The 16,348-nt window shown below is 32.7% G+C and overlaps 1 protein-coding gene across 12 annotated transcripts in view; it reads right to left on the bottom strand.

The window, feature by feature from the left end:
* Ptpn4 (protein tyrosine phosphatase non-receptor type 4) overlaps window positions 1-16,348 on the bottom strand; it is a 177,514-nt gene that overhangs the window by 88,753 nt on the left and 72,413 nt on the right. For 7 of the 12 annotated variants that reach the window (XM_040294127.2, XM_078017252.1, XM_078017251.1 and 4 more), the window contains 5 exons: window positions 9,520-9,583; window positions 9,342-9,441; window positions 5,170-5,214; window positions 4,861-4,913; window positions 4,354-4,474 (listed from right to left, as the gene is read on the bottom strand). In XM_040294127.2, coding sequence (XP_040150061.1) covers window positions 4,354-4,474; window positions 4,861-4,913; window positions 5,170-5,214; window positions 9,342-9,441; window positions 9,520-9,583 — 383 coding nt within the window. The remainder of the gene's footprint in view (window positions 1-4,353; window positions 4,475-4,860; window positions 4,914-5,169; window positions 5,215-9,341; window positions 9,442-9,519; window positions 9,584-16,348) is intronic. The other 5 variants (XM_040294129.2, XM_040294130.2, XM_040294121.2 and 2 more) reach the window with 4 other exon arrangements.

Raw genomic sequence — 16,348 nt, 5'->3', positions numbered from 1 at the left:
TTTTTTGGATAGTGCTGGGGATTGAACCCAGAGCCTCCTGTACACTGGGCAAGTGTTCTACACAGAGACACATCCACAGCTCCTAGGATTTAATTTTTTAATGTCTTTGCTTTATTTCTCCATTTTATTTTCTTGTAAGTCATTTTTATTACATATTTCAAAATATTATAAATAACATAATAATGACAGACTGGGGGAAGACTGGTCTTTCATTACAGATGGTTTTGGAAATAGAGTTCTACAAAAGGGATAAAGTCAAACTGTTACATTTAATAAGTATCCCAAGTGATTCTTTTTTTAATTAACTTTTTTGTTTTAATTATACATAACAGTAGAAGGCATTTATTCACTTTGATATACATAGATGTGATATAATTTCTAATTTTTCTGAGTGTACATGTTGTAGATGTACATGTAGTATACATCATATTGGTCATGCAGTCACATATATACATAAAGTAATAATGTCTGTTTCATTCTACTATTTTTCCTATCCCTAACTCCCCTCCGCTTCTCTCCTTTTACTTCCCTCTACCTAATCTACGGTAACACTATTCTGAACTCTAGTCCCCCCCACTCCCACCTTATTGTAATTAGCATCTTTATATTAGAGAAAACATTCGGCCTTTGGTTTTGCGGGATTGGCTTATTTCGCTTAGCATGATATTCTCCAACTCCATTCATTTACTGGCAAATGCTTTAAAGAAGAGTGAAATTATGGCATTTGCCATATCCATTGAGTATATATACCACATTTTATTTATCCATTCATCTATTGAAGGACATCTAGCTTGGTTCCATAGTTTTAGCTATTATGAATGATGAATGAGCTAGTATAAACGTTGATATGGCTGCATTACTGATTTTAAGTCCTTTAGTATAAACCGAGGAGTGGGATAGCTGGGTCAAATGGTGGTTCCATTCCAATTTTCTGAGGAATCTACATACTGCTTTCCACAGTGGTTGTACCAATTTGCAGTCCCACCAGCAATGTATGAGTTTACCTTTTTTACCAATCCTCACCAACATTTATTGTTGCCTGTATTCTTGATGACTGACATTTTGACAGGAGTGACATGAAATCTGAGAGTAGTTTTGATCTGCATTTCTCTAATTGCTAGAGATGCTGAACACTTTTTCATGTATTTGTTGATCGACTGTATTTCTTCTTTGGTGAAGTGTCTGTTTAGTTCCTTACTTAGTCCATTTATTGTTTGGGTTATTTTTGTGTGTGTGTTAAGATTTTTTGCAAATAAATTTTATGATTGCTTTTTCTATTTCTGTGAAGAATGTCATGGGGATTTTAACAGGAATTACATTAAATCTGCATAACACTTTTGGTAGTATGGCCATTTTGACAATATTAATTCTGCTTATCCAGGAGCATGGGAGATCTTTCTATCTTCTGAAGTTTTCTTGAATTTCTTTCTTTAGTGTTCTGCTGTTTTCATTGTAAAGGTCTTTTACCTCTTTTGTTAGATTGATTGGTTTCCAGGTATTTTATCTCTTTTTTTTTTTTTTTGAGGCTATTATAAATGGGGCAGTTTTTCTAATTTCTCGTTCAGTGGATTCAATGCTGATGTATAGGAATGTGTTTGATTTATGGGTGTTGACTTTATATACTGGCTACTTTGCTAAATTCATTTATTAGTTCTAAAAGTTTTCTGGTAATTTTTTTTTTAAATCTTCTAGATATAGAATCATGTCATCAGCAAATAGTGATAGTTTGAGTTCTTCTTTACCTATTTGTATCCCTATAATTTCTTTCTTTTGTCTAATTGCTCTGGCTCGAATTTCAAGGATGATGTTGAATAGAAATGGTGAAAGAGGACATCCTTGTCTTGTTCCAGTTTTTAAAGGGGATGTTTTCAATTTTTCATTTCGAATGATGCTGGCCTTGGGCTTCACATATATAGCTTTTACAATGTTGAGGTATGTTCCAACTATGCCTAATTTTTCTAGTGTTTTGAACATGAAGGTGTGATATATTTTGTCAAATGCTTTTTTCTGCATCTATTGAGATGATCATGATTCTTTTTTAAAGCCTATTAATATGATAAATTATGTTTATTTATATACGTATGTTGAACCATCCTTGTATCCCTGGGATGAATCCCACTTGATTGTGGTGCACTATAATTTTAATACGTTTTCCAAGTGATTCTTGTGAATACAAATTTGAGAATCCTGCTCTAGATATGAAGTCTTTTAAAATAGATAGGTGTGATGGCACATGATGGTAATCTCAGCTACTTGGGAGACTAAGGCAGGAGGACCTTCATTCAGTTCCAGGCTAATCTGGGGACTTACTGAAACCCTGTCTAAAAACAAAAAAGTGCTGAGGGTGTAGTTCAGTGGTAGAGCACTCTTGGGTTCAATTCCAAGTACCTCAAAAACAAAACAAAACAAAACACCCAATTTCATACACAGTTCTAACAACCTTAGTTATCTGATGCTATGAAACTACAGTACAGCAAAAGTGATAAACTACTAAAGAAAAGGTATCAACCTTTTGTTCACTAATGATACTAGAAAAGGGAGCCAACAACCTGCCAATGTATGATAATAACAAATGTGATTCTTCAAAAAGAAGGCAAAACTGGGCACTGCACCACAGTGCCTGCAATCCCATCAGCTCAAGAGGCTGAGGCAGAAGGATAAAAAGTTCAATGCCAGCCTAAGCAACTTAGTGAGGCCCTCTAGATAAAAAATAAAAAAGCCCAGGGATGTGGCTCAGTGGTCAAGTGCCCCTGGGTTTGATCCCCAGTACCAACAAAAAAGGGTAGATGGCAGGTTATACTTCCCTTTTCTGAAACATTTCATTAAGTTAAATACAGAGCCTATCTCCCCTCCACCCACCCCCATTAAACTGGATAATTCTATTTTTCCTTGTCTGCAGATCTGATGATCAATTCTTTCAACCAAATAGAAATATGTAATCACTGTGTCATTAAATAAACCTTTTCCCTTATAGAAAATATTTTTCATTATTGGTAAGTTTAAAAAATCTACTCTTTGGTTCAGATATGCTATATGTTAAAACTTTCGATATACAGCAATTTAGCACAAGTCAGCCCCTTCACTACTTTACACTACTCTATTACAATTCTCAGTCATTAGACCCTTTAGATTCCAGGTGAGCAAACCATTTAGTGGAAAGGACTGGATAGTAAGTATTTTAGGCTTTCAGCTGGTCTCTACAACAACTTAACTGTGCTATTGTATGAAAGCAGTCATTGTCAATATATAACAAATTGGAGTATCTGTCTCAAAAGGTATTTATTATGGTCTTGGATTTTGTGAAATTTCAATATGTACACATACATAAAAACTACAAGTTTGCATGTGTATGTACATATATTTCTCCATTTATACAAACACCCATTTTTTAGATCATGGGCCATACAAAAATAGGCAACAGCCAATTTGCCAACATGTTTTAGATACGTTTTCAGATACATAGGTTATTACTAATTGAAAGTAAGTTTTCTTTGTAAGAACTAATATTTCTTCTATACCTACCATGTGCTAGGCACCATTCTGAGAACTTCTCCACTGAGGACTAAAAGTAATTCCAGAGATAGATACTTTTATCATCCCCAATTTATATACAATAAAATGGAGAAACAGAGGTTGAGAGCAATTTGGCCAAGGTTATAAGACAGTAACCTTACCATAAATTCAAATCAGACAATCTGGTTTTCTAGCTCAGAGTCTTAGCCAAGTTGCAAGATTGCCTTAGTTCCTCCAGGATTCAGTATTCTGAATCATATGTTAAAGCAAAATTGAACTATGAACCAATCAACAATATTACTGCCTATTCAAAACAAAAAAATGTCATAGAAAATCAAACTTATTAAAAAAAAAATCAAAGCTGAATATGGTTGTAATTGAAAAAATGCCACTATTTTTAAAGGAATATTTTCATAAGATTAGTGTTACAAAAAGTGCTTTTGGCTCATTACCAAACAGAATCAATTCCTTTCATATAGCTAAAAACTAAGAAAGCCTTACCAGGTAGACTGAACTGCAAGTTATGAATATATATTATTAATATTCCAAATTTTATTTGTAAAGAATAATTTTGTATAATAACACATAAATTTCTGTTTACAAATAGCTTTATGGTTGTTAACAGAAATACAAAGAAGTCTCACATATTCTATGAAATAAGCAAAACACATTTTTAGTAGAGATCACATGCATTTCTTTATAACAATCTTATCTTTATATAATAGTAATTGTTCTGTGTTAAGTAAATACAACAATAAAATTAGAAATAATTTACAATATTCCTCTAAAAATGACACCAATAAGTTTACCAAATAAGCAGAAAATTAAACAAATCCTTACATATGATGGTGATGTAATTTTGCAATTTCTTTTTCAAAATCTTGAGGTTGATTAGGAATGAAAGAATAATCTGAGAGGTAGCCTGGCAAGTTTTCTGACTGACTGTAGTCTCCAAGTTCAGCTAATAATGTAAAGAAAAAATTTCACATTAAAAAACAAAACTTCCAATTATTATAGTTAAAGCAGCAATACCATCAATTTCATTGTATTTCTGGAAGTAAAATATTTGGATTTTTTAATGTAACCAATTAAGAAGAATGTTAAATGAATTACTGCAGTTCACTTAAGCAATCTGCAATAATTCACAACATTCTTCTAGGTCTCAATTTCAGAGAAAAAAATTTTTTCAAACATCAAAGCATTGTTAACTATTTGAACATTCAATTTCCTCTACAATTTCTATTTACTGCACTGTAATATGTCTAAAGAACTCCTGTATTAAAATAAATATGCTATCAGACCACAAATCATATGTTATTTGATCTTAAGAAGTGGGATGATACTTACACTGAATGGCAAATGAAGCTAAAAGGGCAGCAGTATTATAAGGACAGGGTAATCTGATAAAGCAAAACAGAAAATACACAACCGAAGATTAAACACAGTAACTTCAAAAGTGCTATAATTTATGTTATACTATTCATTGCTGAAGTTTTCATGTGATTTAATTTTAACTAGTAAGAAATAAACTTATATGATGAAAAACATTCATATTAAATGTAAGCATTTTTGATAATTTTTAATAATTGATTACTTCAAGAATGCAGAATTAAAAGTAATTTTAAAGTCTATTTTAAAAAATTTTAAATAGCTCACCTTCCAGTAAGAATGTCTTGTTTGATTTGCAAAAAATATTGGTACCTTAAAAAAAAAATAAGCATTTAATGGAATTACACTTTTAGTTTTGAGAAACCGTACACTTACGTTAACACATGAAAATATTTAGCACTTTTATAATTTATATATTAGCACCTATAATGTTAGCAAATGTATACATTAGCACATATTTTTAAAAATAATTTTCATAAATCCATGGATATAAATCTTTAAAATTCTTTGATAAATTAAATTTTATACTTTGAATGTCTTGTTTCTATTACAAAACTTCTCAAGATTTCTAAAAGTTATATGATCAAAGGAGAAGATTAAAGGAAAATATTCTTAAGAATTGATGTATGCAGAAAGTAAACTGAGAAGCACAGAAAAGCTGAGCACGAGACATAAAGGAGAGCTGACAGCAAATGCCCTAGAAACCAGCTGAAGAAAATCTTTCTTTCTGCTGAGAAATCCAGCTGCAAGGACAGACCTTTCTGTTGATAATTTTATCATTAGGCTTACTGCAGAAAAGCAACTGTCCACTTTCATTAGACTTAAAAAAATCTCTGATAAGAAAAACAACCTAAGTTCCTTTTTCTATTATTGATCTACTCTTATTGGAACTGTCAAGTAACCAATTTCTTGAAAACAAATGAGAACATAAGCATCCTATTACAAGACTGCTGAGACTGCTTGGAAGATGGCCTTGTCCTTCTATCCCTGCTAGTGCTTAGGCCATTCACTCATTATCAGTACTTGGACAAAGTCATCTGTGCTGTATAATGTTGGCAAAAGAACAAATGTTATAGTTTAAAATGTTTCAACAGGAAATTTTAAGATTTTATTTCACCTAACTAAAAAAATAAGAATACATTCCATGAATCAAAACTCATTAAATAATTCTAGTGTGGCTTGTCATTAACTAGCTCTATGACAATATTCAAATTACCGAAGAATAATTAAAGTTTTTAAAGAATCAGATATTAATTACCAAAAGAAAAAAAACTGAAATAAATATTCTGTTTTCATATATTAATTTAGCACATAAATTCCCTGTGCAGTTTAATGCACAATATTACAACTATTACTGACAATCCAAGACTGTGTATTTCTATCAAAGTTATTTGGTTTCATAATTAAACATTAAAGATGGGCTGGTGATAGAACTCAGTGGTAAAGCATAAAGCATAATGAAGCCCTGCCCCTGGGTCAATCACTCTCCAGCACCACAAAAAGAAAGAAAGAAAAAAAAAAGGGGGGGGCGGTTCCCAGCAGGGAAAGAATTTTAAGTTAGGATTTAGGGGTCATGTATTATCTTTGATATAATATTGCAAATCCTATACAAGTATGGCCTATCCTTACTGAATTTTACTTACACACTTGTTTAAGCAAGTAGGACTATTAGAGTAGAAGCTAGAATTTAAGAACCAGGCTAAATTAGCCTGTGATCTTGGGCAAATTACTTAAAATGTGGCTAAGCCTTCGTTTTTACACTTGTAAAAAAGAAGTAATATAATTTGCCTAATTTCTGTATCTTGGGAATTAGAAAAATCCAATTCTAATGATGCCAGCACTTGTCAATACTGAATGACATTTAATGGAAGCCCTTTGACTACATTCTTTTTTTCTACTTATTCAAAACGGTAACTCAATGAGTAAGGGGATATAGCAGATTTGCTGTTTTGTGGGTTTTAACTAAGTCCTGAAAACTTGGTAGCTATGCACAGAGTGTCCTTATATCAGGATCATCGTATTAAGTCTATACAAGTACTAAAATTTTAAAAGTACTTCTTACCCTGGCTATATGTATAAGAATCATCTGGTAGGGGTGGAGGGTGCTTGCCTATGCTAAGATCCCATCTGAGACCTATTAAATCAGACTATGAAGAGAAGTGGCTAATTAGTATGGTTTAAAACTCTCCTAACTGATGATAATTTGTAATCAGGATAATGAATCACTAAGTACACTATGATAATAAAAACTAGCCAAGTACCACATTTTGTCAAACCAGTTATGAGATTCTATAACATTCCAAAAACATATGGGGTTTTGAAAAAGATCATTATTTCTAGTGAAAACAAAGATAATCCTCTAGATGAGGGACTGAGCACAAGTTCATTTGCAACTAAAGTCTAACTTGACTTCACTTTCTTCATTGTCAAAAAGTTATTTTGACTTAATTATCAGTGAGACACATTTGTTTCTCAATTACATTTTCAACACATGCTGTGCAAGAATCAACACATTTAAGTTCCACTCAGAAATTCAGGCAGTTCTAAGTGAAGTAAATTATGTACCTGGCTATAATTGATGATATTTTAATTGCTTACTTTAACAAACTTATAAACATTAAACATGTTAGAAATCTAATTATTAGATTTTAATCATGACTATTTTCTAAACATTTGAAGTCTAGTCATATAAAATAAAAGCTGTGAAATATTTTGTTATTCAATTTCAAGTTATTATATGTACCTGGAAATATAAAATACATTTAACACTGTTTTATAAATCAAAATTTTTCATTGATTGAAAGTAGTTTCCTTGGAATTCATGCAAAATCAAGGCAAGTTTTACTACGTTGAGAATTAATTACAAAAATCTTATTATTTTAATTATTCAAAAACAAACTTGAGTAAGGGCTATAATATTAAATTAAAGGGTACTAATATAATATACTCTATTTTTCAAGATAATTAGCTTGGACTTTACTACTGGTTGCAAATATTAGGAATACCCTGTATTCTTGAATTTTTTCATTATTAAAAAAGCAATACCCAGTTTCCCCCCAACAAATACACAGAAAAAGATCCTAAAGTATTTCAATCTAATTTTTCTTGCTTGGTTTAATATTGAAAACACTACAGGCATCTAAGAATAGGATCTTAGGCTAACTAAGTATCTTTAATTTATCCTTTTGTTTCTCTATGCCAACACAACATTCTAAACAATAAGCAATGTATGAAAACCAAACGTTTTGTCTATACGTGATTTAGGTACATATTTTCCATTTGGCACCTAACTTCTGGAGTAATTTTCAACGTAGTTGCTAACCTATATTCTTACATGTAAGAAGGTATAATATACTAATTTTTCATTTTTAAAAACTAATTACAAATTTTACCTTTCAAGCAATGCAATATCATTATTCAGGTTATTTTGGATAATGACATTCATCATACTGTCAGTATTTCTCTCTTCTTTCTACCCTAAACATTTCACCTAATGCTTAATCTAACAAAAATGCTTATTTGAGTCTTTCTCGTGTATCCCTCACTAAGAACAAGTGACAAGAAAATTAAGACAGTTTTAACACAAGTTCAGAATTAAGATGGGCAATAAAGCAGGCATGCAAAGGCTGAACCTTCTGCAGCATCCTTTATAAGAGTCTATTGTATTTTCTTTGGAACCAAAGATATAAAACAAATAAGGGAAAAAAATATATCTATTGACAACCATTTCTCTTATACATGATGGTAATGTATTTTAGAAATTCTAAGTTCCCTTCAATGAAAGGAAAAAATATATACAGAATATGCTTTAAAAAAATGTTTAGTTGTAGATGAACACATTTTATTTTATTTATTTTTATGTGGTGCTGAGACAGAACCCAGTACCTCATACACATGAGACAAATGCTCCACCACTGAGTTACAGCCCCAGACTTAGAATATGCTTTTATATGAAAAAAAAAAAAAGAAAAAGAAAAACTCTCACTATGTACCATTCCTTGGACACAATTTTGGCATCACCTGATTACCATTTTTAACTACAGTATTCCTTCTTCTTTTGTTTTCCACTGCTCAGGATTGAACCAGGGCCCTTGTGCAAGCTAGGCAAGCACTTACCACTGAGCAACATCCCCAGCTCACAGCATTGCTTCTTAACCACTGTTCACAAGTAAAAATAAATAAGTAAATAAATAATGCAGAGTTTGTTCAGCTCAGGAGGTAGCATATGGCTGGATGAGGAATTCCTGAGAATCTAATCCTCTAAAGCCCTCTTAGTCATGCAAAAGGAGAAGTAATAGTTATCTTAGATTATCCATAATTTTTTCTCTGTGCTGGCTGGAAAGGTATAAAATGGTAATCTATTTTTGCCTCGTTAATTTCAAAATTTCATATTAGAATTTTGACAATGTTTTCAAGACAAATATACTCCATAAACCCACCTTGTATACTCTTCTTGTAACTTGTTGGGGTCACTTACAAAAAATTTGACTCTAAAGTTCAAACTGTAAGGAGATCCTCCTAGAATTAATAAAAGCAGTTCTAATTAATAAGTTTATATTAATCCTTTATCCTTATAAGGTGTACTTGCAAAAACATCAAGTAAATATGTATGCTCACTCTTTAGCTGCTTCCTTATTGGTTTGTTTGGATCCAGCCACCTCTGAAAAATAAATAAAGAAGACTGATTTCTTTTCTCTTTGAGTATCTAATATAGCAATTCTTGCAAATCTGTTGCATTTGAAGAGCAACACTAAGAAACTGCATTTTTGAAAAGGCTTAGGTAGAAAAAAATCATTAAATTACCAATTAGTCATATCAAATATAACAAAATCATGATAGAAATTACTGAATATATTTGTTAGCTTTAAGATTTTGATTTTAATTTCCCATCTAAGTATCCACTGTGCAATAACCTCTATTTCAAAAGTAAAGATGCTTAGTTGCAGCAATTGGAAGTAACTTCTATAAATTTAACTATTTTATCTGGCAATTAAAAAAATTCCCTTCTTTCATAAATAAAATTTTGGGGCTTGATACTCTCAGACAAAATTTTAAGTACAGAAGTGGAAAATAAATTTTCTAATTTCTACTCTGCTACTTTAAACTCGCCCACCCCCACCTCAAAGAACCCACATATTTTCTAAGAGAAAATGTTTAGTTTGGAAACTGTGGAACCAAACTAGATGCCTTCAGTAGATGAATGGATAGAGAAAATGTCACACACACACACACACACACACACACACACACACACACACACACACACACACAAACACACACAATGGAATATTATTCAGCATTAAAAGAGAATAAAATCATGGCATTTGCAGGTAAATGGATGGAGTTGGAGAATATAATGCTACGTGAAGTTAGTCAATCCCAAAAAACCAAATGCTGAATATTTTCTCTGTTTTAAGATTGCTGATTAATAATAGGCTTGGAGATGGGGGGCATGGGAGGATTAGATGTACTTTATATAGGGCAAAGGGGAAGGAGAGGAGGAGAGGGGCCATGGGGACAGGAAAAGCGGTGGAATAAGATGTACATTACTACCCAAAGTACATGTATGAAGACACGAATGATATGACTCTACTTTTTGTACAACCAAAGATATGAAAAATTGCATGCTATTTGTGTAATATGAATTTTAATGCATTCCACTGTCATATATAACAAATTAAAATTAAAAAATAAATTTTAAAAATGTTTAGTTTGGGGAAGAACTACTTTTTGGCTGTGAGGATTTTAAGCAGTCTCAATACTTTCAAATGCCAGTTAAGCTCTATTTCTGCAAAATTATAACTGAATTCAGAAAATACTTCAATTGCCAACATATTTCAGTTAAAAAAAATGGAAGAACCCAAAATTAAACAGTATTTTCAAAGCATTACAAGATATGTTATGTATCACTGTGTTAAAACCTACCACCACCCATATTTGATTCCAAGCAAAGCATCGATTTATTTATATACTTTCATACATACGTACGTATTGCTGGAGACTGAGCCTAGGTAGTAAGTCCTCTGCCACTAAGCTCCCAGCACCATTAAAATTTTAACAAAGAAACAGCTGGAAATATACCAAGAATTTTCTTCTTCATTATCTGTAATATGTTGATTCTACTGTCAAACTATACCTAGAACTGAACAATTTTTTTACATCTACTCTGCCACCATCCATATTTCTGGTCTAGGTGAAGCTAGATTTAAAGTTAGGTAGTCAGTGTAGTTAGATCGGGTCTAATATCGAGTGAAATCTAAAATGGAGGCCATGCTGAGAATGATTCAGGGAAATGCAGGACAACTAATGGAATGTTAATGAAGTCCAGGAAAAAGCCCAAGGCCAGAGCCCATCCCAAAGAAGTGTTAATGAACAGCCCCCAGCAAACTTGAAGGTGCTGACTCAGAAGTCCTTCCTGCCCAGATTACTTCTTTGGCCCACCAGTGTCCCACCCCTCGGGCCTTCCCACCTACATTCCATCACTGAAAGAACTATAAAAAGGGGAGACAACTGAACTTCCACGGTTTCCACCTCTTGGGTCCCCTTCTTCCTCCGGGAGAAGTCTTTTCTGCTGTACTTTAATAAACTTCTAATTTCTACTCTGACCTTGCCTGGGCGTGCTTCTTTGGTGTTATTCTTCAACATTGGGGAAGCAAGGACTCCTCACGGGTCAACAGCGGTAACATAGGCACTGTCCATAGCCCCTTGTTTTTGGTACCAGGTGAACCCAGGGATGCTTAACCACTGAGCCACATCCCCAGCTCTTTTTTACATTTTATCTGGAAACGGAGTCTTGCTGAGTTGCTTAAGGCCTCACTAAGATGCTGAGGATGGCTTTGAACTCCTGGTCCTTCTGTCTTAGCCTCCCAAGCCACTGGGTCATAGCCTTTTAATTGCTTTCTCAGTTTCTTTTCTCTCTCTCTTTGATCTCCATCTAGAAACTACTGGTCTTTTAACATAAACTTGATTGTGTCAATCTTTTGCTTTAACATCTCGGGATAATTTCTCAATGTAAAGGTCCAAAGTCCTTACTATAACTTGAAAGGTCTCTTCTTACCTTTTCAATGGCCTCCTTCCTGTTTCTCAAAAGATACCCTTAGGGTCCTCAATTTCAATCCTCCACTTCATGAAATGTTCCTCAGCTTTGCTATGGCTGGCTTCTTCCTCTGTATTAATTTAAACCTTATCTCCTCAGAAGGAGCTCCTCCACTGACACTCTTACCCAAAGTATGTCATACAGCTCCTAGTTACTCAGTTATTTTCTATAAACAAGCAGGAAACATTAAACTTTTATAACATCTTCTCAATTACAGTATGTTCGGTTTTCCATTTTGTTATCTTTTTCATTAGATTATAAACTGTAAGAGGTCAGGGATAAAATCTTGTTTCAGTCCTGAGGAATAATATTGGCCAAATCATATTATTATATTGTATATAAGTATGAATATGTAACAAAAAATCCCATCATATGTACAACTATAATGTCCCAATTAAAAAAAATATGGGGAAAAATCTGTTTCAGTCAACATAAGATAGTCAGAACCAAGAACAAGGTTTGGCATATAATATAAACACAAATATTTATTGAAGGCTGTGTAGGTATGAATGATTCAACAGTTGGGGGTGTGGCATAACTATTCCATTGTAAATAGTCACCGGGTTTTCAGCCCTGTTTTAATATATTTGTTTACGCTATTTATCTACCCATTTATCTTTTTACCCATATATTAATCTAGTAATATTTTTTCATATTTTCTATGAAAAGTAGTAAACTACATTTACTTTAATGGTTGCTAAAAATCAAAATTAGAATCAAATAATTTATCCAAAGCCTGAGTTCCTCATTCACTTCCCCTTCAAAATATTCTGAATATAAGAAAAACAATTACATACACAAACAGATGTGGTAAACTGTCATAGCTTTAGAAGTACAAGGATAAGTACTAAGAAACTTAACAGCCCTAATCAATGATGTCAATGACATATGACTCAAGATTCTTATTTTAACTTCAAAGATGGAGCAAAGCTGTAACAAGTACTACTGGACAGCAATGATAGTATTCATGATAAAAATACATCCTTCAGTCGTGATGCTGACTCATAATGGCGATGGGTGGGGGAGCATGGGAGGAATGGAGGAACTTTAGATAGGACAAAGGGGAGGGAGGGGAAGGAAAGGGAAATGGGGTAGAAGAGATGGTGGAAAGATTTAGACATCATTACCCTAAGTACATGTATAAAGAAATGACTGGTGTGAAAATACTTTGTGTACAACCAGTGACTTGAAAAATTGTGCTCTGTATTTGTAATATGAAATGAAGTGCATTCTGCTGTCATATATAACAAATTAGAATAAATAAATAATTTAAAAAGTACATCCCTCAGTCAAAAGAAAAAGTAGGTAAAAGATAACATAAAGAAGTCCTACATATCAATAAGAAAAAGACAAATGTTAACAAAAAAAAAAATCAATGAGTAATAGATGTTCATACTTAATAAAATGGCAAAAAATTTATAAAAGATGTTCAATCTGGATCATAGAGAAATAAATCACAAATCTACATTAGATTATTATTTTATTCTTTCTTTCTCATTTTTTGGGGGGGCGGGGAGGTGATATAGGTGTTACTAGGGATTTAAACCAGTATGCTTTACCAATGAGCTATATCCCCAGCCCTTTTATTTTTTATTTTGAGATGGGAATCTAAGTTGGTGAGGCTGATTTCAAACTTGCAATCCTCCTATCTCAGCCTCCTGAGTTGCTGGGATTGAGGGCACACATCACCATACCCAGCTAGGTTATTACTTTTCAACAACAACATGGACAAAGACTAAAACTTTTGATCACATATCACAACACCAAGAACATGATAAAAACAGGTACCCTCAGCCATAGCTTCTTAAGAGTATAAATTGTACAATTTTGATAGAGGACCGTTTGGCAATATTGATCAAAAGATAAAATGCATATGACCACAGGCCCAGGATAAATTTTTATATAGCATTCTGAGATATATTCAAGACCATAAAATTTTCCTATATTAAAATATATATTATTAGTATATTCACTACATTGTGCAACCATCACCACTAATTCCAGAATATTTTCATCACACTCCCCCAAAATCTATACTTATTAATAATCAGTCTCATTATGACCCTATCCATAAATTACTTTGTTTCTGGATTTACTTATTTCAGACATTTCATATAATAGGTGGCCTTTTTTGTTTTCAGTTTGCACTTAGTATGTTTTCAAGGTTTATCTATATTGTAATATGTCTTTTTTTATGGCTAACATTTGAGCTATTTTGTTTTATGCTACTGTGAATATTAATGGTCATATAGTAACTTTATATTTAACTTTTGAGAAACTGCCATACTTATTTCTCTAGTGGCTGTACCTTTTTACACCCTCATCCTCAATGTTCAAGGGTTCTAATTTCTTCACCTCCTCATCAACAGGAGCTTTTTATTTTATTTATTTATTTTGAGAAAACATCTTGTTATATTGCCCAGGCTAGCCTCAAATTCCTGAACTAAATTTGGTCCTCCTGCCTCAGACAATCAAGTAGCTGGGACTGTAGGCATATACTATCATGCCTACCAACATGAGCTGTTTAATTTACTGCCATCCTAGCGAATGATCAGTGGTATGCCATTCCTTTTTACTGCTGAATAAAATTCCATTGTATAGATATACTACTTTTAGTTTATTCATTCATTACTTGATGGACATTTGAACTTTTTCTACTGTGTAGCTATTTTGAATAATCCTACTATAAACATCTTAATACAAATTTTTTATGTGTGGATATATATTTAAGTCTTGGGTACATATCTAGGAGTGTAATTTCTTATAGAAACTGTTTCATTACATCTTGAGAACAAGTATTATAAACCCTTCTTTGTACTTATATAAATGGGCATTGAGGTCATTTTACAACCTATGGTCACGGACTGCATTTTTCTGTTCCAACAACTGTTGTACCAACTGGATTATTGTGCTGCATCCAAGAGAAGATTAACTGTAAGCAATGCAATATATATTCAAGTATGATAATACTGTATTAAAAATCATTAATATCTGATAAATATTAATAAGGGACAATATTTCATCATCAATTGAGGAAGGATTTGTATTTAGGCACAAAACCGTTCTAGTCTTCTCAAAGTCAATTTCTCATTCCATTTTTTTTAGATGAATCTCTTGTTTATTCTATACAGCATTTCATAAACAAATTAACTTATGTATCACAAATTCCTAATATGTTGTCTAATATATGCTGAATTTGTGGAAAAGTTATATTTGAAAAGAAGATTATATGACTGTTTGCTTAAACTTGGTATTTATTTTGTCATTGAAATATTAATATATTGTTATATTTGCTACATCCATTAATGGTGAAAGCATTACTATTCTACCTTATCTACTCTATCCTAACTAGTGAGCTTTTTTTATTATGATCATCGTATTTTTATTTTCCAAAATCATTCACTGTTTCCTTTGCATGGATATAATATCCTCTCTAATCATGCGTTCTTTTTCATGTTCGTTTATATATTAATATTGATCACTTATTAATGTTTCAAGCACCATTCTATGCAATATACATGTAAAAATTCACTTCATCTCTATTAATCCCAAGATTAGCTATTTTCCCATCTTTACATATTGCTCTATTTCCTCTATAAAGTATCTGTTTTAATCATGTGGGTACATCTCTTTCACAGTGTTAACTTTCCTCAAATGTTTGTATCTATTTTTTTTGACTACTTCTAGAGAGGAGATAGGACATATAGCTTGACTCCCACAGCTGGTAAGGGATTGACTATGCTTCCACTGTTATAACAAAATCCTGGGCAAAGAGGCTTTTCTCATTTCATTGTGTGTCACAAGTCAAATGGAAAACACTGGCTGATTTCTCCAATCCAAGTATTCACACTTAATGGTAGACACTGCTTTACTGCTTTCCAAAAGGCCAGGGAGGTCTGGGTTGACTCAGTAGGTTACATCTGAAATCAGTGCCCCTGTTGGTCAATCTCTTGTTGGTCTCAACAGCACTCATTGATGAAAATGGCATACCTTTGGAACTATTCTATCATTTAGTAGCTTTGTGATCTCTGGCAAACTACTTCATTTCTCAGTATAGTAATTTTCTCATCTATAAAACGAAGATGACAGTATTCAACTTACAGTGTTAATAGGTCTAAAATAGATAATAAAATTAAAACACTTAGTGCATTATAAATGATTAATATATTAGTAATGTGCATGTTTGCCATCTTGCTACAGAAGCATTTGTATCTTCTTTTTCAAATAGAATATCTATTTATTTTTAAAGCACATAAATATGGGGGCTGGAGTTGTGGCTCCGTGGTATAGCACTTGCCTAGTATGTGTGAGGCATGGGTTCAATCCCCAGCACCACATCAAAACAAATAG

Source organism: Ictidomys tridecemlineatus, chromosome 7 (assembly GCF_052094955.1).
Source record: "Ictidomys tridecemlineatus isolate mIctTri1 chromosome 7, mIctTri1.hap1, whole genome shotgun sequence".
NCBI classification, from domain to species: Eukaryota; Metazoa; Chordata; class Mammalia; order Rodentia; family Sciuridae; genus Ictidomys; species Ictidomys tridecemlineatus.
This window is presented reverse-complemented; position numbering and strand designations above follow the sequence as displayed.